General features: G+C 40.1%; 2 protein-coding genes across 4 annotated transcripts; one reads left to right on the forward strand and one right to left on the reverse strand.

The window, feature by feature from the left end:
* Positions 1-256: 256 nt before the first annotated feature.
* si:dkeyp-115e12.6 (centromere protein F) lies at positions 257-20,143 on the reverse strand. 2 transcript variants are annotated; one of them, XM_020635809.3, is made up of 18 exons: positions 19,457-20,143; positions 17,227-17,404; positions 16,929-17,125; positions 16,151-16,254; positions 15,797-15,861; positions 15,179-15,443; positions 12,573-12,766; positions 12,109-12,234; positions 11,647-11,775; positions 10,064-10,186; positions 9,203-9,338; positions 7,296-8,659; positions 5,526-6,299; positions 4,947-5,221; positions 4,641-4,740; positions 2,810-3,422; positions 2,459-2,589; positions 257-2,202 (listed from the first exon to the last, which is right to left on the reverse strand). In XM_020635809.3, the coding sequence occupies exons 2-17, from the start codon at positions 17,386-17,388 to the stop codon at positions 2,471-2,473; spliced, it is 4,746 nt and encodes a 1,581-aa protein (XP_020491465.2). In that variant the 5' UTR covers positions 17,389-17,404; positions 19,457-20,143; the 3' UTR covers positions 257-2,202; positions 2,459-2,470. The 2 variants fall into 2 exon arrangements, with proteins under 2 accessions (XP_020491465.2, XP_020491464.2); XM_020635808.3 differs by having other exon boundaries at positions 19,453-20,143.
* Positions 20,144-20,364: 221 nt separating this feature from the next.
* Positions 20,365-25,109, forward strand: zgc:162144 (RD3 domain-containing protein). 2 transcript variants are annotated; one of them, XM_065958806.1, is made up of 4 exons: positions 20,365-21,843; positions 22,217-22,382; positions 22,883-23,190; positions 24,000-25,109. In XM_065958806.1, exons 3-4 carry the CDS (start codon positions 22,883-22,885, stop codon positions 24,373-24,375), a joined length of 684 nt encoding a protein of 227 aa, XP_065814878.1. In that variant the 5' UTR covers positions 20,365-21,843; positions 22,217-22,382; the 3' UTR covers positions 24,376-25,109. The 2 variants fall into 2 exon arrangements, with proteins under 2 accessions (XP_065814878.1, XP_065814877.1); XM_065958805.1 differs by having other exon boundaries at positions 20,365-22,382.
* The last annotated feature ends 1 nt before the right edge of the window (position 25,110 follows it).

The raw sequence follows: 25,110 nt of genomic DNA on the forward strand, positions 1-25,110 counted from the left end.
CCAAAGTTGGAGAGCCAACTCTCCCATCTCCTCTTTATTAATTATTTGATCCATGTCCCCTCCTTTAAAGCTTTCACTCTTTTTCAACTATGTGTCCATGACACAGACGCAAAGATAGCGGACTTTGTTAATACACTCTGACGACCTCCTCATCCAACCACTCATTTAGAAATCATTTAGACTTTATAGGACAATGGCAGAAAACAAGTCAAACTTAAAGAAGATACATTTATCAGAAAGAATGACAACAGGTCAATTAAGAGCACACCTTTTATTCTTGACTCAAACACAGAAAAAATAATTACATCAAAGTGTCAAAAACAAAGCAAACAGCTCAGCCTGCTCAGAGTCCAACAATTGCTTGTCACTGCCAAAAAAACCCCGACAGATCCCAGAGTTAAAAAGGCAACTGGAAGGTAGGGAAAAGTGTGTACATGTTTGTATGCTTCAAGTGTTAGAATGTCGACATCGCAAATGACCGTCAATGATTCAATGATGTCATCAAGTCAGAAAAGAAACAGTCTACGCTTACGAGTCAAGGCCAGAGAAAATATCTCTAAATAAAGTGTAAACTAAAGAAGGAAGAAAAATTTACTCCACACTTTCAACAAAAACAAGTCCAAAACTTTTAGATGAAGTGATCTCAAACGACGCTAAAAGATTTCTCAGTAAGGTTTAAAGGATTAGTTCACATTTAACATCTGTTTAAAATGATATACAAATGTCAATGCCTAAAAAAAAACATTGTTGTTTAAATTCAATCTCAATTCAAACTGAAAGAAAAACCTTATTAGCAGTTCTGCAATATCAATGTCAGTCTTCTCCTTTGTCATACTATTGGCTGCTTAATCTGAGAGTAAGCAGTTTGCCGACAGCTATGAGACAAGTGTTGATAAAAAAAGTGTGAAGCTTTTCAAATAGCCCTGCATGTCATCTAGCCTCTAAAACAAGTGTTTGGTAGATCATCAAGCTTTTATAAGACTCTATGGAGTATTGTTATACAGACGAAGGTTTCTTGATTTTGTCAATCTATCCTGAATCCAAATTTCTGCAGGAGAGGATCTCTTTTCAGCCAGCATCGACGAGGGAAACCCCAACAATGGCCATTTTTATGTACACGTATGAATGTGAGCGTTGGTTTCAGACGGACTGAAAAATGTGAACACGTCCATTCACTTAGTGATCAAACCTTGAGTTCAAGCAAATAGTAAATCCAAAGAATACATCAGCTCCAAATTATCTACAAAATCTACATTCTACATACTTCGGGCTCCTGCCGTCCATGGTACAGTAACAAATAAATTATATCTGATCAAATATAAAATGCAAACTGAATGTGCTCATAAAATAAAGCTTCAAATATTTACTTTTTGGTAAATTCATCGCAGAGCTAACTACTGAGTGCTCATTAGTGTAAGACAGAGAAGCAAAGCAGCAGAAAGAGGAGAGAGGGAGTCCAGTGCGTATCACCATACATGGAGCGGAAACCAGCGCAGGTTAGGCTGAGTCATAGACATGTGCTCTCTCTCCTGTCTCTCTCTCTCTGACACGCACACGCACATCAACAAGCAACATCAAGATGAGGACACACGTTCATGTCTCACACACGCTCACTATGCTTTCACACAACTTCTGTAAACACCTGCTGTCTATTGTAACACATTCAATCGTCCATAAATAATCCACAGCAAAAACATTCAAACAAGAAATACATCACATTCTCACAACAGGCCTCTCTTGGAGGCTTCAGCAGGCTTGCAGGCTTATCTTGACAAGCACTTGTTTAGAAAATAGTCAACTAGGCACAGTTTCCCTCCATGCAGGCTAGACACACGAGTTAATTCAGAGGTACAAAAAAAACAAAATATTCCCTTTGGAAAAGTGGTTGTTATCTTCAAGAAACATAACTAAATCACTACCTCTGTGTCTAAATATTCAGGTGGCTGTAAAGTGGCAGCATTGTGATGGACATTAAAGGTCTCTACACAGCAATTAGAGGACAAACTACTGACCATTAAGACATTTTAGATCCCCAGAGGAGGCGCTTGTTCTGCCAGTGCACAACACATACAGAAGTCCATGTGTGACTGCAGCTGTTTTAAAACTGCTCCTGTGTTTTAAAGTCTGAAGCGCTTCAGTTTGCTGGTGACTTGAGTGTCCCTGTTCAGCAGCTGTCATCCATCACTGAGGTTTTCTGTCAATCTGTGGACAATGAGATGAAAAAAAAAAAAACACTTCAGAGCCCAAGCTGATTGAAATTGTTTAGAAATATGATTGGTTAAGGGTATAATCTTTTGAAAAACATTATTTTAATTTCAAATTTAAATGTTATGATCTTGAAACCACAAGCGTATCTAGGTTAAGTGATTTAGTTGACTGCATCTATTAATCTGAGTGCTTTTAGAATTTCTTTCTTTATGTGACATAAAACAGTGCTCATCAGTTTGTTGGAGGTTACCTGTAGCTGTATTTAATCCGTCTCTTCTGCCTGCTCCGGCTCTTTTTGAGGGGCAGGTACGACAGTTGTCCCTAATAAACCTCTTCTCACAATGTAGGGACATGATGGACCACTAGGGATGTCAGCAAAACCTGCAGGACACAGGAGGGGGAGACAGAGTGACCTTTATCTGCCTTTCCCTGAGCATCCTATTTCAGAGTGTGAAAGCTTAAAAATATAGAGCACATAAAGGGAGGAAGTGCTGAGAGAAAACATCACAAAGGGAAGGAACTTGTGTTTTCTGTACATTACAGGGTCAGAAAGTCACGACCAAGAAACAGCCCCCCATCAGCCGAAAGCTTAGGCACTTACCTTTCATGACTACTTCAGGCAATCCATAGGGTTCATACTCGGTGTCGTCAAAGGCTGCAGACAGCTGCGTCCTGTTTCGGCGGATTCTTTCAGCCAAGCGAGCTGGGTCAGCCGGTATGGGGAAGGAACCTGAAAAGAAAATCTTGTCTCTAACCTCTACCCCTTGAGATAATGTCACAGGAGAGACAGGGGGGGATTCCACTAATTCTTCTTCTTCTTCCTCCTCCTCCTCCTCCTTCTCATCCGTCTGTGTGTATGCACATTGGAGGTCTGATGTCATTGGAGCATTGAGAGGATAGAAACTCGCCTCTGTTTGAATGCTGACACTCTTCATGTCTTTCCTAAAACATCCTTCAGAAGAATCATCGGTGGTGTTTTCTTCATTGTTTGCACCGGAATTCTCCGATTTGGCCTCAAGATTCCTCAAACAACACTCAGAAGTTTTGGTCTGATTTGGTCCTGAGACACTGTGGAAATCTTTGGTGACTTGTTGTTGACCTGTCTTCTCAGACGACATCTTGAAAACTTGAAAGTCTTTCTTCTCTTTGTGTTGTGTTTGACAGGTATTTGACTGATGTAAGACATTTACGTCCAGGTTTTCTTTTTCACTTTCCTAAGTCAAGAGAAAAACAACATAAAAACAATTCAGGCCTAGTCCTATATGTGAACAATGTAGAAATTTAATGATCAGATATGAGATATAATTCATGTATCCCTGGGGGGGGGATATTCAGTCATTTGAGAACAAACCCACAACCTTGAGTATTTTTGCTAACAGAGACATGCACAGAGCAATGGCAGGTAAAGGCAAATGGTAATACAAAAATGTAATTTGGTAGCATATGTGATGATCTAAAGCTTCTATCATTATTTATTTTATCATTTTAAACTTAATTGTTCATGCATGTTAACTTGTGTATTTTCACAAATTTGCATTTCAAGTTGTGTGTTGGCCGTGGATAAGAGAATCTGGGTTCCGTCAGCCATGATTGAAGCTAACATATATTTTCTCTAAAAGTTGCACCAACGCACACAGTCAGACGAGATTTCCCAGTAAATTAATTACAAATGTATGAACATGTAAATTAAAGGTAGTCAGTAGCTTTGTCCTAAAATGTTTTTATATAGACTTAAACAATGCAACGATGCTAATTCAACACCTCCATACATGTGTGGTGATGACTGGCTGCAGAGACCCTGTCCTGACTGTATTTTGATTTCTAGGTTGACTCTGGGTGGGGAGTTGATGTGTTTCCCCCACCCAATGACAGCAGGCAGGTGAGTTTGGGAGTGGATACAATTCAGTGATTGGATGCCCTTCAAACTGGCAACTATAGCTGAAGCAGACATAGCAGCAAAGAAGAGAAAATATGATCATATAGTAGGGTAAAGTTTGTTCGAGAAAAAGGGTGAACCTTTGTTTGACTTGGTCTGCTTTCTATTGTACAGGCAGGTGCCAAACACCAGCGGTAAGCTTTTGCCAGCTTGCTAAATTATCCGCTTTTCCATTAAGACAAATGTAATATTCCCAGGTAGATGGCAGTGAAGGTACAATCAGTAAAGGTAAACATAAACCCTCAAGTGATTGTGTGCTTCTGGTGTTGATGAGCCAAGACGGAGGGCCTAATTTGAATGTTGTGTTTACAAGCTGCAACAAACATTGCTGCTGACTCTACCTTTAAGCATTACTGAAAAAAACATCACATTCTTCAACCCCATGTACATGTTCTGCATTCATAAAGCAACTAAAGAAATAACTGATTTTTCGATCGTACCTTCAAATGAAACCCTTAAACAAGAGTAATGGAAAATAAGTAAATGAAAGAACTACCTTGTTGATCTTGGCAGTGACCTGATCGTTCTCCTGAAGCGCTGCAGTCTTTTTAGAGGGATGGACACTCTTTGGTTCAGGCAGGTTACTGTGATGCAGTCTTGAGGTAAAATAGAAGAGAAGTTCATTTAGAGGAAACAGATAAAGAAAACAAAATCCATATTAGAACATACATTTAATTCTTTAAATACATATAAACCACTTTAATGTATGGATTTAACACAACAGAAGTGGATTAGAATATACGTTATACAAGTTATAATCACATTTCTCATCACTCTGCCTCCCCTGTTTTGAGTGTGTTACCTGGAAAACAACATGCGGCCCTGCAGTTTGTTAGAAGTGCAAGAGAGGTGTAACTCATCTCCTCTGATCACTGTCACATTACAGAGGCTCTCCTGAACCTTTGCCTGGTTCTGGGACAACCCATCAGTCTGCTGCTGCTGGTTTGACTGGTTGTCTGTGTTGGGATCATCAAAGGTGGGGGCTGGTTGGGAGGCCAGTCTCCACATAGTAAGCTCCTCTGCCTGCTGCTGGGTCTCCTCAGAGAGCGTGTGTAGCTTCATGTGCAGCTCCACCACCTGGACAGGAGTGGAAAGACAAGACAAACTTTCAAAACAAATCTCACTTAAGAAAACCGCAAAAATAAAAAAATAAATATGAGTAAATCCTCGGATACTATTTCTAATAGCTGGTTGTGTTTTAATGCTTTTTAATTCTGTATATGTATTAAAATAATATAAAATATGTGTATTGTATTTTGTTCCCCAGCAAAAAGTACCAGCTTCTCCTTTAAGTGTTCCATTATAAATAAATTGTTTAAGTGCCTCTATAAGTTACTTTGAAACTTTGCTGTTGTGATACAAGGAGGTGGTAAATTGTCACCTGTTGCTGAAGTTGGACGATCTGAAGCTCTGACTCTGCCTCCAGATCTTTTTCAACTTTCAAAGTCTTCCCGGCTTCCCATTCTGAATCTCCACCTTCATCTTCTCTCCTCTTCATATTCTGCAGCAATGACCCCTGTTCCTTTGCGTTGATGTCAACAAACAGACTAGGAGCCTTCTGCTCCACCAAGCTGGACACGGCAGCATTTCCTGTGGTTACGCTTTGTCTGGCTGCACCTTCTTGATTGTTGCTGTCAGTTTGGAAAGCTGAGGTGGTGAAGCCCTCTAGTCTTTGTTTCAGCAGTGTATTCTCCTGTTTCAGAGCAAAACGTTCTTCAGCCATGTCTACTGTTCCTCCATCTTGACTGTGCTCAGTTTCTCCTATCACACTGGCAGAGTGTTGGTTACTCCGAGTTTTCTCTGTGTCTGAAAGATGATAACCTGAACAGAATTCTTTATTTTTACTTAAAGTTGATGGTCTTTCAGCAAACTCCTTTTCCCGGTTTGACTCAAGTCTGGATGTCTCCTCTGAGCCCTCATGGTGAGTCTCTTGCAATTGTTTCCCATCCTCTTTGACAGTCAACTCATTTCTTCTGTCCTGCTCCTCTCCCTTTATTTTGGCCTTTAGTGCAATTAGCTCTTGCTTGTGGCGCTGCAGTTCCTCTCCCTGGCTGTGGAGGACACTCTCCTTCTCCTGCAGTTCAGCTAAAAGGCCAGAGATGTGCTGACTCTGCTTCTCAAAGGCCATGGTCAGCTGCTGGGTCTGACGTGTCACCTAAAAGAAGGAAATTGGAAGATTATAGGGGGAAATTATTGGAGAGAGAGGGGTAATAAACCAGTATGACCAGTTAAGCAAAAGTATGCTCAAGTTTAAGTTTTGACAGGTTATGTGCTTCCCCTAAATGAGTGAGTTCTTACTTTCACCCGTATCTGTGAAAATCTCAATCTAAGGTCCGAAAACCTTCATGGACAAACTCAAATGTAAGTGTTTGGTTAGTGACTGATGTACATTAAGTAATCCTAGTCACTTGTAAAGACTGGATAATAGAAATCTTTCACTGGTTTCCAGTTTGAATTTGTTTTTTTGTTTTTTTTTTCAATCAAGGACTTACCTATTTAGATATACTGAAAATATACTTACAAGGTTTTTTTTACACATCAGATTTTTGCTTTGTAATCTATTAAAGATGTTTCTTTAGCTGTATGGTCTGGTGCCTTGTTTCTGTTCTCACTGCTCACTTGAAATGAGTGATATTGGCATGTACTCATTTACTTTAGGTATTTAATATTATTGTTTTTATTTGTGTGCCTTACTTTTCTGTATTTTTGTATGAGCGCTGTCTTGTCCCCTTGCGAACATTAAACTTCTGTGAACTCCCCATCGAGTGTCTAACTTCTTGATAAAACATCTACAGAGAAATGTTGAATAAACCTTTTTTTCCCAGTAATTTTAATTCAAATAAAACTGGAATATTATACTTCGACATAACTATTACCATATTTCTATCTAAACTAAGTACCATGGTCAGTAAATGATGTATGGTATAAGCACTGATCTAGGTATGCACTCACATGAATTCATCTACAGAATCTAATGTTGTAACATACTTTTGATCAGGACAGGCAAATTGGACATGTTTCATGTGGACATAAGTATGCTTTTGTAAGTTGACTATCTACTATCCAAGTATTATGATTTTTTTAAATCTTGTAAAAATGAATCATTTTACTAAGGCCTGATAAAACTTGGTGTATGTCCCTCATTATTTACCTGGCTCTGCAGGGCCTCCAGTTTAACCTGGTATTGGTTTGAACGCTCTGTCTCCTTTGATTTCTCCTTCTGCAGCCGCTCCACTTCTTTTTCCAAGTCTGAGGGGGCATGCTCATCCTGCTGCGTGCTTTCCCTGGTGTTCCCCAGGCCGATACAACATGTTTGGCCTTCATCTGAATTTTGAGGATTTATCACGGATGGCTCCTCCTGGATGAGCTCTGCTGTGGCCTGAGATACTAGCATGTTGTGTTGGTTTGTGGACTGGCAGAAGAGGAGGTGCTGCACGGGTGAAGGGAGGAGCTTGTTGTCACAGCCAATCAAGTTGGAGTTGAGCTCATCATTATGTAATGCAAGATACGTCAGAGGGCTGTTGGCAACTGAAAGTTTCTCCTTCTCCATCAAGTCTTCATTTCTGATGCATTTCATTTCTTCTAATTCAGCTTTTAGCTCTCCCAGTTTCTGCTTCAGCTCCTTATTTACATCTTTGTCTCTGTTTGTTGTTTGGTTTCTCTCCTCCTCCTCTCTCATTCTCTCTTCTTGCTCTAAAGCCAGCTGGGCTTTCACCTCTGCTAGTTGTTTCTTTAACTGGAAATTAAGCTCTATCATTTCACTCTCCCTGTCTTTTAGCTCTTCGTTTTTCTTCTCTTCTTGCTCCACTCTCTCCATTTTTTCCCTGAGCTTATTTCTTCTATTCATCTCCGTCTCCAAAGTAGCCATTGCCTTCCTCAACCTCTCGGTCTCAGCCCTCTCACTCTCCAGCTGTGCCCTCCACCCCTTGTCCTGCTCCTCCTTCTCCACTGCCTGGCTGGTATGTTTGCGGCTTAGCTGTTTGAGCCGAGTCCTAGCTTCTGCCTCAGCACGTCGTTGGTTTTCAAGGTCCTCAAGGCGTTTTTGTAGTTCTTCGCGTGCATCATTCAGCTCTGAGCGCAGAGCTGCATTCTCCTTTTTGAGGTCTACGGAAGTCTTTTCTTGCTCAGACTTTGTAAGCATCGAACTGCCGTCATTAATTTCCATAGATATATTGGTATTGTTGATGGGCAAAACAGCAGTAGTGTACTCATTTCTACTCTTGCTCTCCTCCCCAGTTCTGTTATTTCCCCCCCTTTGTAAACAGTCAGAGTCTTGGGAGATGTGTTCTGAGTCAATGCCTTCTCCTGGCTCTCTGTCAGAGGGGTAGGATGCTGTAATCTCTGCCCTTCTCTTATCCATGTCTTCTTTCCTCTTCCACTCGGCTAGGTTTGCAGTGCTGTGCCCCTTGATTTGAGTTGACGGTTGAGAAGGAAAAGAGTAAGAAGAGGAGAAACTCTGTCCAACAGGACATAACTGGACAGGTTGTAGAATGGGTTCTGGGGCAGATTTATTCTCTAGAGTTGAAAAGGGGACATAAAACAGAAGATTCAAGTTGTTTTTTTAACTACAGACATGAAGAAATAATGTATACTCTTCATGAAAACATGCATTTTGGAAGAGCTTTAACGTCCAGCAGGAGGCAGCACTGAGACAAGCAACTTCTACATTAGGAGTTGGCTAAAATGGCCTGTACTGTCCATCATACATGAAAATGGAAGGAACTTGCACATTAGGGCTCATCCATTTTAATAATTTAAATCCATCTTCTCTTCTGAAATTTGTATGAATTAAGCAAAAGGGTGTGGTAATCACAAGGAATCCCCCTGACAACACAGGTCTAAGCCCCCCTTTGACAAGTGTTTGCTCTGCTGTTTTATTTTTCAGTAAGATAATAAATTACTACTTTTGACCTCTGACTTCCCTGTAGAAAAATAAAAGAGAACATCCCTTAACAAGAAGTCTTGTTTAAAAACATATTGCATCAGCTTCACAATTCTTTGTACATGTACATTACTAACAAATCCCACGGATTTGTCCACCTACAGCTCCCTCCTCACCTTGCAGCTCTTTAAGAAGAAGAAGGGTGTCGGCTTGCTCCTCTGCTAGTCTCCTCCCCTTCTCCTCCAGAGCTCGCTCTCTTTTCTTGCTCTGCTCCAGACTCACTGCCACACCCTCTGCCTCGTGTAGCGCTTCCTAACACAAAGATAAAAAATACAAATGAGGAGGATGAATCCAGTCAAATTGTCAGTACTGGCATAATCAGTTCCCTGTTGAATCTTTGATATCTATATCATATCTGTATCATTTTGAGACAGATTTAGACTTTTTGTCTCGTCATTAAACCCTCCACACCAGCCAGAAATGTATTAACCAGATAAACTTCCATGATAAGACATTTGTATATGCATTTACTGAAAGTGTTGAATCACCTTGAATCTTTGTTTGTGCCGAGTGTTTTCAAGATAAGAAACTCTGTATTAACACAGTGTCACAGTAAGAATGAACCACAGACAAATTAGTTGCACACATAAGCTGTAGTATTACAAATGTTACAGACAGGTGAGCTTTTAATGAACGACGACAAATAAACACCTCCACTACAATGTGAAAGTAGGAGGTAAGGGAGGCACTCAATCATCTAAGTAGCTCTGTAAAATGGCATCTAATGGTTCATCTTTATTAAAACATAATGCAGCTGGATGACTGAAAAGGCCAAAATTAACTCATTATTTATTTACACAGTGTATTATCAATATCTTGGACTGGCATATGGCACATTAAGATGCTGTTAAAAATGTATGGAGGTCTTTTTATACTTGCAGCTCATCCAATGAATAATTAACACATTCAGACTCAGGACCATCACTATCATGTGTGTTTCTCTGCCTGTTTGTGTGTGTGTGTGCGTGCGTGTGTACCATCAATTTGGCTTGTGTCTGAGCCTCTCTCTTTTGGCTCTCCTGCAGCTGTCCCTCTGTCCACTTCAGTTTTCCTTTCAAAGCGTCCAGGTCTTTGTCCAACGCTTGCTTCTGTAGAGACAGCTGATGAAAGACATAATGACTCAGCAGTTGCTGGAAAACAGTGGAATTCAATCAAAGAGCATCGGGGGGAAATTGTATTAGCAAAAGTGGAAGGAAAGAGGTAAAAAAAAAAAAACACAGACAGAATAAATAAAGTACGGTAGTTAAACGCGGTTGTTGCAGATTCAAGAATCAAGACCAGTAAAGGGCATGGGAAACAGGAGAGCACACAGGGATCAATAGGGAGTGTAAGCTGTGTCTGATGGATTTTCTGCTTTTTGAGGGACAGTAATGAAGACTCCAGGTAATCAGCTTCCCACCAGTGCTCTGCACATGAAGATCATTACCCTTAAGCTTCCTTTAAATCATGATGGAAGAAGCAACATACAAGTTGATACCACTGAGGGATGAAGCGGGGACTATGCACATTTCTTACTTACAATATATCCTGCAAATAAAGGAGAAACATATTATTTTTGAGTTTTCTGTGACAGCAGAGCTCCTGAAGAGTTCTGTTTTTCTCCATTTTTTGTGAGAATTTATGCAAATGCTCCTTGAGCAGCTGAATGTCTCCTATTTAGCATGCGGTTTGATTCAAGATGAACTGTGCCTCTTTTGTGTGTTCACTCATTAGCATTATCAGATAAAACAGGATTACATCTGTGTGGTTTAAAAAAGGGCTCGCCGTAAAATTTTAAGGAAGTCTGTGGCTCATATGAATGTTCATTGTTTAGATTTTTAAAATACATGTTTAAAAGCAAAGGAACTACTGCATTATTCCTTCATATAATGGAGATTCAAAAAGAAAAAACATGACAACACAATGTCTGAGAGCACAAACACACTCCTCTTTCGTTAAGCTCATGCAACATCTCCCATAAAGTATTCCATCTATTTCCACCCTCGTCCCCGTAGTCATGCCTTCACGCCTCTCTTGGTAAGACCTTTTCTCATATAAAAGTTACGAGTTTGTTTTACACTTGCATAACCAAAGCATTCTGCACACGGGCATTACCTTCGCTGCTCAACCTTTCCACTGGGGAGAAACCAAGAGTGGGAGGGAGTGGAGAAGAGAGATGGCGTGAGGGGGGGGGGGGGCATAAACACACAGAGCAAAAGAGTGAAACTGAGAGCCAGAGAAAAAACAACAAAGGCAAGCAGCAAGAGTGAGGAAAAAAGTAGATCATTTTATTAATCTTTGGTACAAATAATAAGTTCCAGGAGGAAGAGAAACAGGGAAAGCAGGAAAGAGAAACAGGAAATAGCTGGATAAACAGAGCAGGTACATGAACCAGAACACAGGCAATAGGAACAGAATATCACATTGGTCCTCAGATCCCTGTGCTAATAGAGATCTAATGTAAGACCTTTTTTATCACTATTATATTACTTTCTTAGCAAATGTAATCAAGTGAACATACACATGAGAAAGCGTGTTTGTATTGTTTAAGTAATACGTGACATCATGTGTGTGTATTTACCTTGTCGGCCTGGGCCTGCAGAGTATTGTGGAGTGTCCTGGCCTGCTGGAGCTCCTGGCTGAGCTTATTCACCTCCTGCTGGTGCTGCTTCTCCAAACACAGCCTCTCCTTCTGTAGCTCCGTCAAATCCTAAGAAACACACACAGGCCAAATTAAACAGAGCCAATACCTGGAACTTAAAAGTTGTAGAAAGAAATGTTTGTAGGTAGTGATGCTGATTTTGTCATTTTTGACAATTTAAGATTATTAGTTGTTGTCAGTTATCAATTACACAGTGAATAATCATTTAATCAATCATTGTTCAATCAATCTATTTCTAAGAATGAAATTAAACACACAAAAAATCTAAAACAAAGTCTGACCAATGAAATTTCCTCTTTCTCCCTCCAAGAGTTTTCTTTTATTTCAGTCACTATCTCATGTATGCACATCATTCATCCACCCATCTATCTGCTTTCTTACCCTCTGATGTTGTTTCTCCAGCTCCTTAGAGCGTTGTTGTTGTTGTAGTCGGCTGCTCTCTGCATTTTGTCTTTGACACTTCAACTCCTCTTGTAGCTGCTTCAGCCTTTGCTCAGCATTCGACGCCTGTCACACCAAAACACACAAAAACTGCTTTGACTTGACAAAAGAACATTTTCTTTTTCATTATCTTTACTTTCTTAAACTCACATGTGGAACTTGGAAAGAACTGAAAGATTTACTCAAGAGTCAGCTGTGACACACAGTCCATGCAGCTTTAAAATATTTATTTTCTGTACATTTGTATTTAAACATATATGATAGAGTAGAAAGGGACTTCTTGTGACAGAAAAAGGAACATTATATTTTGTGACATCGCTTTTTTCCAATAAACGTTGAGGGGAATTTTTTTTTAGGACATGGTTATAATTGTTGTATGAGTAGTAGCAGTGTGTCTTATTTACACGTTCACTCTCCTGGGCAATGCGTGTGTGAGCCATGCTGAGCTCATCGCGGGCTTTCTGAATGCTCAGCTCCTTGGCACTGAGCTCCTTCTTGCTCTGCATCATTTCATTCTGAATTGACTTCAAAGTGCCGGCCTTCACAGACAGCTCCTGCTCCAGAGCGGACACATGACTCCGCATTTCTGACAAAGATACTGATGGACCAGAAACAAAGACAAACACTAGTTAATTAAATGATTTAAGTATAAGACAAAATCGCAGAAAAACATATTTCATCCATACACAGTTAAGATCATTTCATAAATCAATCATTAAAAAACATTTTTGATGTCGTGGTGACAACAGAAAATCAAGAGGGACACGACATCCTTTTATGAAGAATAGTCTATGTATAAAAACACAAGCTGGGAAATTTTTATATATTTTTTTATTTCTAAAAGCACTACGTCAATGGGTTGAAAATATTACTTTATAAATCAAATTTTTTTACAGTTTGCATTACTTTCCACTACTTTTTTTTTAGAATGAAAGGTACCGGTAGTCATAAATATTTATTTATTGTTAAGGATAAAATCTTTCATCAATTTCAACTATCTAAATATTTTGACCTCTTTGTATCAAGGAATTCAATTCTTCACAGGTACAATGTTGTTGAGTGCTGAAGAGTGACTGGTGGGAGGAAAAACAAATAATTTTTCTTCAGAATGAATATTAAATGATCACCAGGACTACTGTTATTCCTTACAACTGATCACCAACAATCAACAACTCAGCAGCAACTCAGAGTTCAGGTCAATCCATACAGACTCATGTATTGATGACTGCAGCAGCTGCCAGAGGATCACAGGCTGCTGATTTCCAAAGCCAGGGATGAAATCAATTTACTGTCTCTCCAATATGTTGTCCTGTATCATTTACCAGATCCTTTCATTTTAGAACACTGTTCAACTTACTAAGTACAGAGCTGCAACACCAATTTGTTTCACTGCCATGTTTAAAAAAATGTGTTGATGCATGAGCCTACAGCTTTGATCTATGTTTTTTTTTCCATTCACCATTTAGCCCTTTCAGAAGCAAATCAGAATAAAATCCTGCAATATTGGTACCTATGACTTGAATGTGTACAGAGAGAGAGAGAGCGAGTGCAGGGATAACAAATAGCAGACAATGTAAACACTGCAACACCACTCTTATACTGCTGTGACCCTGCAGCTAAAAGAAGCATTTGTTGATTCACATTGAACTTCCCGCTTCTCTTCTGAACAAACACACAGTGGAGGGAAAGAGGAATGTTCTATCACAATTACTAAGTGTACTAAGAGCCACTTTATATCATGGAGTTGGCCTGGGAGCAAGCAGAGGAGTCTCTAACTGAGCCAGTGATTTCTAAACAGAGTCTTATGTAACAACTGTTTTTGAGGTTATACAGAGGACACAATAATCAGGATGGTCGCATTCTTAAATGCTGGTTATGCTTAGGTTGACACTTCATCAGAGGTCAAAATTAACCCTATGACGCCCATATTCTTTGGCATTGTTGCTCAGCTTAAGGTCACAATAACAACAACACATTAAACTAAACATATCTGATTACCTGCCAGTGTATCAAATTTATTGAATAAGAAAATGTTGGTTCAGAGGTGAAGGATAGCTATCTTTTGGTCAAAAAATCCTATTTGAAAGCCCACAACGAACAATTAATTTATTCTATTAACACGTTTTAACAGTGTCAACAACACATAATACAGAATTATTCTAAAACAACATTGCACTGGGAAACATGCAACTTTGTTCTAATAGAATCCTAAACCTACCTACTGTGCCCATGTTCTGACCGTGTACATACTGTACTTAATCAAGCTTTTTGTCCCCAATAATGTTATTTTTAGAAATGTAATGAAGATTAGCTCAGAACAAGTGCCCAGCATTATTAAGAAGTAACTGAGCATATAAAAAAAAATAAGAAGCTATTTGTGTCACATTTTTAAAGATTTGTCTTCAGTGGCAGAGGTAAAGCCTTTGGGCTGAGACCTACAAACAGGGTCTAAGAATTAAGTTATAACAAACAATATTTCAATGGGGAATTATTGAAATTTCAGAATTATAAAATACAATAACACCATTTGTTATTTCAGGCCTCCTAAAATCACACTTTGGCTAATGAGCAAATAATGCTAATTCTGACTAGAGTAAGCTGCCCATCTCTCAGTCGAAACAGCTGTGGCAAGATTTTATTGCTGTGACCCCAGAGCTATGAATCATCCTTTCTGTTGACATAGTCAACGACGCTGACTTGTGTAAACAGCATCTGGAAAAAGCAGTGTTTTCCCTAATCCTGACCCCCCCCCCCCCCCCCCCATCAACGCTGGGACAAACATTCAAAATTAAAGGCTGAAGTATGATATTTATGTCTCACAATGGAGGACAATTACAGTTAAATGGACAACACCACTGAGAACTTATTTGTTTGGTTCAGCTTTGCATGACTATGCTGTGCCCAGGTCTGACTTTGTTCAGTTTTCCAGACAGCAACTTGCCTAATCTTAAAAAAGGCAACATCAAGACGTGCCATATAACCACGGTTACCATTTGACATCCATACTCACTGTCTGTCTCTGCTCTGTGATCCCTCTCCTTCCCACAAGCCCTCTGCTCCGACTGGCCCTGACTAACAACATCAACATAGGGTGTCTGGGGAGAGGATGGGGATCGTCTCTTGGCTACTGGCCCTGAGTCATTCCGTTCCCACGGAAACACAGCCATGGGAGTTGAGAAGGTATCTGATTGGTCGGCCGAGTGGCGGTGGGGTGTGTTCGTGTGTTGCTGTCGTGATAATGGGACTGTGGCCGCTTCTGAGAACTGGAGTCTTTGCTAAAGGGAGGAGACGTTGATTAGATATAGAGACAAAGGAGGGTGGAAGCCTGTCAGACTACAAAATTTATAAACAACAGGGCTTCGGTGTTAAAGCTCTTTCACTTGGACTACAACAGTTTGTAAACATTTAGAAAGCATGGAAGTCAAAGATTAGGTTTATAGTAGGAAGTAAATATTTCAAGCGTATTCAAAATGAGCCACATGGTTTCAATGGGTAAAGTGTTGCTTTATTACAGCGATCACTGGAGATGCAGTTTGCTTTAAGTTGAACTCAAATACACAGTTCAGTTCAAAAATAGAGAACTTCAGCTCAAAGTTAATACTCAGCATAAAATGATTCTTGTACTTACTCGGATGTTAGGCGCCCAGCTCTGTCCTTCATCTCGAAGCCCTGACTTCTCCTCCTTTCTGCTACCTACAGGGTAACAACACAACATGTTGATTGGACTTAAAACATGGAACCAATGCTGATCAGAATCAAAAGCATCTAAGAAGCCAAACGGTTTACTGATCAGAGAGGAATGAGAACAACAGTCTCCAGAGAGTAAAGGGACAGGAGGGCAAGGAACTGAGGGACTGTATTTATAGCCTCTCTTAAGGGGAAACACTGCTCTTAACTCAAATGAAGCCTTGCACAATAAAGTACTCAATGAAAAGATACAAGATTAGAAATAAAGGAAAGTCAAAAAGTTAGAGGACTGTACCATTTTGTTCCCAGGGTGAGGTTGTGTTCCAGCAGGGTGTAGAGAACAGAGTGGTATCTGCTGACCTGCTGCTGTTCTGCAGCTTCTCCAGCTCTGCCTCCAGCCTGCCAAACAGGCAACAGAGACAGTTGAAGGAGGCACAGAGGAAAGAGTATATTGTGGGTACGAAATCCTGCAAAGCTCAGGCAGAAAACGATGATCCAAAGAAACAGAATAGAGATATAACTTCGACATTTTATTCTGACATAGCTGCTTCTGTTAAATAAAGTAGCACTTTATTAGGGCTGTCACACTCGCAGAAATCTCCTGAAAAACTCAGGATATTTCCTGGAGGACTTGAGATTGTGAATGCAAAAAGCCACATTTTTCTCTCGGACTTCACCCTGAGTGTCTCCTACCAGACCCCGAGTATTTTTTGCATCACGTTTTCTGTTTGCAAGTATGTTGTTCTCCGCCCTTTTGTTGGTGTTGTCATTGCGTTGAACTACACGTACCATTGATATAAAGGCAAATATTGTCATTATAGCGTCGTGTACCGGACTTTGTTCGCTTCGTCCACTACTTCGTGTTGTTTTTTTTATGTCACATCTTACCTCAGGAGATTCACTGCATGTGTATGATCTGTCAAACGTGACTTAAAATTTGTTTTCTATTTAGTGCTTGTTGATGTTGTATATGTCTTCAAGAATCAGTTCTTTCTGTCAGTCTTTTTTGTTACAATTTTCCAAATTAGCTCAGTAATTTCCAGACAAGAAACATTCAAAATGAAGCAACAAACCTTTTGACTTCCTGGGTGAGTTTGTTGTTGAGGGTTCGAGAAGCATCTATCTGGCCCTCAAAAGAGCATATTTGAGCCTGCTTGGTCTGAAGCTCCTGGGTCAGACGCTCCTTAATGATCACTTCTGCTTTGGCCTCATCTCGAACACTCTGGAGCTCTCTGTGCACAGACTGGAGCTCCCCACGCACCTCCTCGTACTGGGCAGCAGAGTGGAGGCAAAGAGGGAAAAAAAAGACACATCATAAATGGCTGACTATTTATGTTATTTATAAGTGTTATAGCCTTAAAATGCTCATACCTTCACAGTCTGTTTTTCGAGACTAGTGTTAACATTGTCCAGCTGCAGCTGTTTCTGCTTGTAATCTCTCGATAGTCGCTCCTGATGGACCTGCAGCTCCTTCACCTTTTGCAGAACTCGCCCTGACAGCCCCACCGTCCAGTCCTCCTCAGCCCAGCTCATTTCTGTCAGCCTTGGCCTACCAGGAACATAAAAAAAAAAACATGAGCACAAAATCAGAAACAACTTAATTTTTTCATCTGCTATACTGTTTTTTCCCCTGCATTTCTAGAAAAGCTCGAGGAAACATTTTCTTTTCATTCTAAAAGGCAACTTTTGAGAAAATGGCTGACTGTTTTTGGCATCAGTGAATAAATGTGCAAGCTGACTTGTCCCATTCCTGCTCCAATAGATCCAATGTCACACAATTCTTGGAGTCACAGGAATCAGGAGCTGCAATGCTGAGTGAAGGATACAGCAACAAACACATTCTGAAAACAAAAAGGTATTACAGTCCTGTTACATAAGGTAGAGGTAGTTCTATATCAACTTGTGTTATGACAGAGAACCCAAGCAAAAAAACACTTGTATCTAAACATGTTTCAATCATCTGCAGCCACCAGCTGTGTGTCCTGTGCTTGTATATGTTGTGTTGCTAAGGTTTTGATTCCTCCGGGGGATGCTGGTTGTCACCGCTGGGCAGCTGTGACTCAATGTTTTCCTACACAGAAGGCCTACTTTGAGCAATTCAAAAAAATGATTCCCCTTCTCTCTGTAAACTTCTGCAACTAGAGTGAACATTAGCAACACACATTTGCAAAGCACTTGTGCAGTAAGTGTTTTAAAGTAAATCTATAAACACTGTATTTGTTGAAATCCTGCATACATGCATTACCACCAACAAACACATCCACACACACACGCAAAAAAAACAGAAATAAAAGTGAGAGTGTCGGAATGAAGAAAAACATGATCGAAAGATAACCTGCTGAGATTGACTCTGAACTCAGTTTTGACATGCACTTTAGCCTTCAGGCTTTTAACACTAGTCGAGTTTCTGTTACAGCTCACAGGTTGTGTCACTGTTTGCCTCTCCCTGAAAACAAAAGATTAGCACACATACTTCACTGAGATAACATGTGGAAGCGTAATATGCAACTCAAATAAATCCTAGAGTGGCTCACTATGAAGGAGGTACAGTATTACTTCTGTCGTGACTTCATCCAAGTGAGTGTTTGGAGAACACAACGCTGGTTAAATTAGGACAAAGCCTCTTTACACATGAGTGGGGAAATGTATTTAATATCTGAACACATGCAGTAGAACATAGCAAAATGGATAAGTCAATTATACAGAAATACATTGAAACGTTTGTTACTAAGAAGCAGACAAAGAAGAGGGTCCCATTAAACTTCCAACCACAATAATCATATCATAAAGACAACAGCTGCATGCCATTGTTAAGGATTCCTACGTCAATGAATCAAATAATAAAACAGCATGTCCATTCTAGTTCTATCTACATAACCCTGTTTACTTCATAAATACAGAAAATAATCTTTCTTGTATCATATCTTTGCTTTAATACAGTGTGTAACTTCTGTAGTTTATTTTAAATCACTACAACTTGTTTATTTTTACTTTTCTTTTTCTTACAATGCTATTCTATTTTATATATAATTTTAACTTTTTTTTTTTGTAGAAGCTGACTCAGGGAGAAACGCACAATAATTCCAATGTACCTGCACTGTCCTGTACCTGTGCAAATGGCAATGAACATCTACTCTATTAAAACATCACAACAATAAGAAACTAGCTTTTGCCTCATTTTTAGTCTTTAGATTTGTTGGTGTATAATTGCCACACACGTGGAAAAATAATTCATTAACTTCTCTCATCTTGTAAAAAAAACAAAAACAAAAACAAACTTCAAATAAGAAACCTTGTTATTAAAGTCCATGAAGTAAAACAGGTTAGTTTAGTAGGAGGACAACAGGACATCCAGGAGCTGGACACCCGGCCTGCGCTATCACCAGTAGTCACGAGGTTCAAGCAGAGCTGACAACTTCCAAAGAGCAAAACAAAATGTCATAAATGTCCGCCGTGAACCCTCAAAGTGAGCGAGTCCGCACCAATGAGACAAACTTTTCTTCCGCTTTGTTTCTGCCTGCATCCGCGGCCAGTGACTGCCAACTCCACCAATAGCACTGATGCTACAAAGCTAACCCCACAATAAAAGAGACTCACCAACCATTCACTGTCAAGAGTTTCTAAAAGGTGCCCAGGCGGGGGGGGGGGGAGGCTCTCACGCAGCAGCTGCGGCGCTGATACCGGTGTTTAACAGTGCAGTCTCCGGTTCTTTTACCGGGGTTGATAATCGTTTTGAACAGAACATGTCAGTGACAGGTTCTTCACCGAAACGATACGGCCGCGCGTCTCGTGCAGCTGACAAGCCGACAAAGGCACAGTCGGTGTGGCACGAGGCGGAGCAGCGGCAAGTGACGTAGCAGGGGAATGTTTTGGGAAAAATCCACGAGGCGACGTGAACCTGTGATGACCTCTAGCGACGAAACACATCATCACAAACACAGCATTCTGTCTCAGTGAAAGTACTGAACTTGCTACACATATAATATGTCATGCCGACTGTGTGCATGTTACGAATTTATTGAACACGTGTCTGGAAAGTTTAATAGAGTGATTTTTGACACAGAACAAGTTGGATTTTTTTTATTTATTTTTTTTTATAACAGACAGCTCAATCGGTGGTCCAAAATGCTCCCGAAGAGGCAGTCCAAGGTGAGTGACAATTTGTTAAATGGACGTTTTAAAAACATTTTTTTACCATGCCAGGCGCAACTTTCTAGAGGTTAATTACTATTGTTTGTTTGTCAAATATCCTTAAATGTATGTTGTATTTGAATTTCCCTCGGGATCAATAAAGTATCTATCTATCTATCTATCTATCTATCTATCTATCCATCTATCCATCTATCCATCCATCTATCTATCTATCTATCTATCTATCTATCTATCTATCTATCTATCCATCTATCCATCTATCTATCTATCCATCTATCCATCTATCTATCTATCTATATTAAATTGCTTATTACAAAACCTTCTTACAGGAATTTAACTCTTTAAATGCCAGAATCATGTAATCAAACTTTCATTTAAAGGGTTAAATTCCTGATGATTATTCAGTATTTGATAGTTTTGAGCAGGGCTGGAGTTGTTAATGCTTTTATGAGATTAATGCGAAGAAAAGTAGAAAAAAATATTAATCTGTTCTATTTTTATAGCAGTTTTTGGAAATTGACTTTTTTTTTTCCTCCAATGTCCAAACAGGGGACTACATTTTAAATCTGATGCTACACAAACTCAAACAATGCATCAGAGTCAATATTTTGGCTAATCTTTGACATATCCAAGACTGATTTTTTTTAAAATCCCCCAGCCACCAAATATTTGTTACATGGAAGAAAATTTGTGTTTTTATTTCATAAATAACAACAGTGACATCAAGTAATCAAGCTGGCATTTAAAGGGTTAAATTCCTTAAAATGATTGAATGTTTGGTGGGTTTGAGCAGGGCTGAAGTTGTTTAAGAGATGTAAGCAGAAAAAAGTAGAAAAAAAATATCAATCTGTTCTATTTTTATAGCAGTTTTTTGGAAGTGGACATTTTTGTCCTTAGTGACTTAATAAGGTAGTAAATTAAACTGATGCCTTGTTTTTTATTCCAATGATTGTTTTTATTGTTACAAATTCTTATGAAGACCTCTTTACTCCTGACTTGGGCCAAATCTGTTTATCTGTATTCATATCCTCCTTGACCCCTCTAAAGCATTCGACACAATATCCAACACCTTTATCCTGAACCGCTTATCTGATTACTTTGGCCTCAGTAATGCAGCTCTGTTCTGGATCTAGTCATCATATTGCCTCGGAAAGAAACCTTTTGTCTGTGTCATAAACTTCAGTTCAAGCCCAACTCCAGTCAACCAGTTTGTAGGTCTACCTCAAGGCTATGCTTGTACCTCTCCTCTTAACTATTTACATGCTCCTGCTTTGACCTAAGCTTGCAATGATATGCAGATCTATCTCAACGGCAAACCATCCACTCGGCTCCCCCCACAATGTCCTATCAACTTCCTGCACAAGATAAAAATCTTGATGTCATGTTACTCAAGCTCAATAGCAATAAAAACTGACTTCATGGAAGTGGTCGGTTTCTCAGATTCAATATTTACAGTAACAAAAACCTATTCCTGTTCAGTTACAGTTGTATCAGCATCCACTGTAGCCACCTGTAATTAGATTATAACAGTCATAACAACGTTCCAGGTAGGCTCTGGATTTGAATATAATCTGGGATTTGTTGCCTCAGTGCTGAGTGTTGTGGAAACCCAGAAACTTCCCTGCAGTTACCTTATATATAATACCATGTGCTATCTAGTTGGACAGACACAGATGGTATAATTGTGGGCAAGAAGGATTATATGTGCAGTTATGCAATCTGAGTGAAATATTTGCCAACACAGTCTGGTAATTGCTGATGTGCCTGTAGGATTATTGTCTGTGAAATGGGGGAGTGCACTGTAATTTTCATGGACAGTGCCTGGTGTTAAAAACAGTAAGTATGCTATTTTAAGGTTCTCAACTACATAGGACGCGAGGGAAAGACACTGTGGGAGTGGCTTCATAAAAGACAGTGTCCAGTCTGATTGTGCCTATGAGCTGAGACCAGTTTTATTCATTTGATTGAAGCATTAAAATTAGATAAAACAGGGACACCTGTTCATAAAAGTAAGGTAATTAGCCATTCACACCATATCATTATGTAAACACCCCACCTGAATTCTGTTTCACACATTCATCACACACTCCTGCCCTATACACTCATGTGAGGTAAGCTCTTCTCGTCACTTGCTCTTTATTAATACAGGATTATATTTATACTCAATCCCAAACTCACACACACACATACACACTCCTTCTCCTCACAGTAGTGCAGTGCCTGTCTGCCAGGGACCTTGACAGGTAGCAAGGCAGTCAGGTATCTAGAGTTGGAGGAGTTTCATCTTTCATGGAGGTCTGCTCTTCACCTGGCTGTTAACAGAGGCTTCACCAGTCAACAGTTGGGTTTCTGTCAGGAAAGGAAATTTCTTGAAGGTAAGAAATCCATCAAATTTATATGATAACATTTAGAACAATAAAGTAACAATGGATATCAGTCTTATTGAGATAAATTGCTTTGTATTCATATATCATAGCAGTTTTATGGGGTTAATTGGTGTTCTAAAAACCTATTATAATTCATATTTTACTTGAAAAGACGTCACCATGTTCTGATTTGTTTGGCATGAAGGTTTTAAAGACTCTCAAAGGTTTCTCTCAGAGTATGAAAGCTCAAATTCTCAAAGAAACAAGTTAATACTGATTAAATTCCTACATTTGATAGTATATAGATTCAAAGTAAGAAACTTTCTTCCTCAGACCGACTGCTAAAGAGAGTCTTGAACAAGTCTAAAGGTCTTTCTGATCGAATACATTTTGAAAACAATACCTGACAGGTTCAATGAATGCACCAGCCGCTCCTAAAGGATATTGTTTTTATTTTTGTTCATCAAACGATGATATTACTCTTCAACCAGTATGTCTGCCTTTCCCAGATGTTCCCTTGGTCTGCTGTTTTCTCTCTTGAGCCTAAAGTCCCGGGCCAGCGTAGCAGTGAAGAATTAGTCACAAACACTTTAATGTTGGAGTTGGGGGCCATGGTGAAGCGCACTGAACGCATACGTCTGGAGAGGGCCACAGAAGGTCGCCGTCGCCGTCGCAGCTCCTCCTCCACGGCCGACTACAGCTGGCTAGTCAAAACCCCCAACCCACAGCCCTACCAGCTGACACCCAACGACCTGCTGGAACTGCAGGACCTCTGTGCCAAGATCCCTCCGGCACAGTGTGGCCCTGTGATCGTCAGGTGAGAGAGACTGAGACAAAGTTGTTGAAAGAGAGAGGTGTCACTGAAATGGTAGTTGTGACAGACAAAGACTACAAAACCCAAGCAGAAACATGAAACAAAAAAAATGAAAAACAGAAGAGGGGGTTTCAACTCAACTCTTTAAAACTTTTACCTGTGCCTGGCAAGTGAGTTCATACCCTTGGATCCTTATTCTTTCTCTAGGAGACTACATTCATGACATCTCAAAAAGTAAATGTTCATAACAACTAAACTTATTCTTATAACACAAGTGTAATGAAAAAAAAAAAGGCTGGCTCAGTTTTAGGCAGGTGTAAGGACTCACTGAGGATTGAGTTGGAGAGATGCGTGCAAAAGAAAGGACATAATATATTGGACAATGGTAGTCATCCTCTTCATGACATCATGGCAGGTCAGAGAAGTAGCTGCAGTGGACGGCTAATTTCACTGCGCTGCTGTTCAGAAAAATCCTCCTTTTAACACAGGCCAATGGTAGCTGTTGGTGGAACGTCATTTGTTTTAGTTGATTTTGTTTCTAAAAGACAAGGATCATCATTGAAGCAGAGCCATGGTACTCTTGTATTGGTTTCTCCACCCTCTTGTGCAACCTGAGTCTGTACTCTACAAGGGCAGAGCTAGGACCATGTAAAATGTGTGCACTTCCCACTTGATGTTTGGGTCTTTTTAGGCATCTTAGGTTGTTTCTGTTTTATTTTGGTTCAGCAGTGAGAGCAGAGTTATTACTCTGTCAATATGTGTATTGCTGTGGATCACTTTGTCCCTAATAATTGGTTATCTCCCAACTGCAGGTTCAGGAGGTCGGTGTCGCAGATGGAGCCTGAGGTCCACGAGGTTCCCCGACTGTTTCGCTCAGTGTTACGCGAGTGTGTGGATGAGGTGAACGGAAACGATGAAGAGCAGACAGAAGACACTATCTTCGAAAAGCAGCAGCGCAGCAAGAGCCTTTCTTTCATTACTTTCCGCACCAAGTTCCGCACGGGGCAATTCTTCAAGGGCAGCAGCATGAGAGGCTCCAGGGGGAATCTGCAGCAGGAGGTGGACTGGTCAGACGAGGAGGAGGAGGATGAAGAAGGGGAAGAGGAGGCCATTAAGGCCAGGGCAAGGAAGGGAAGAAGCAAGAGCATGCCAGAGATTAGCCCTATGGAGCAGAGTGCCCAGGGCTGAGAGAAGGGAGGCAGAAAGTCAGTGGAGACAATGCAGAGAGGATGGTGTGAGGGAGAGGTGGAGCACCTGTACAGGGGTTTATTTTTTTTGGGGGGGGAGGGGATGAAAAGGGAAGGCAAGAACCGAATAGAAAACTAATAAAGGGCAGAAGAGAAAAACAATTCCATTTCAAGGAACGAGGGGAGTGGCATTCAGTAAAATGAGAGAATAAAACATTTCTTTTAATGACAAATAAAAAAGCCTAAAGAGTTGGTTTCGAAGTGATCCTTTGGCTCTCTACGAACCCATTTTCTTCAGTCAGTCATGCAAGAGTTTTGGTTTTGATTTTAGCTACATTCAAACCCATCTGATGTGCTATGTTGTTGTAAGAAAATTCATTACGAGACATGCTCTATGGTCATCAATGTCCCATGGCTGGAACAAAGTGATTGACCCACCAACCCATCAAAACCATCCTACCTGCAGACTTTCTACCAGGGTTAGAAACTCTTAAAAATACTTTGTGTTCAACAGATCCTGATGTTCACAGGATCACCCTTTAAAAACATGTTGTGCGATAGAAACGACACCTGTCCTTTGCAGAAGATAATGGGGAAGTTTACTGGTCCATATGCAGGAGTTTGACTTCAGGTCACCTGCTCATTAAGCTGTACTTCAGCCATCAAGCAAATCTTAGCAGGCAGGATATAACTGGAATATCATAGTCTACTGTTTACAGCGGATACAAGTATTTGG

The sequence above is a fragment of the Labrus bergylta genome, chromosome 9 (assembly GCF_963930695.1).
Source record: "Labrus bergylta chromosome 9, fLabBer1.1, whole genome shotgun sequence".
Lineage (NCBI taxonomy): Eukaryota > Metazoa > Chordata > Actinopteri > Labriformes > Labridae > Labrus > Labrus bergylta.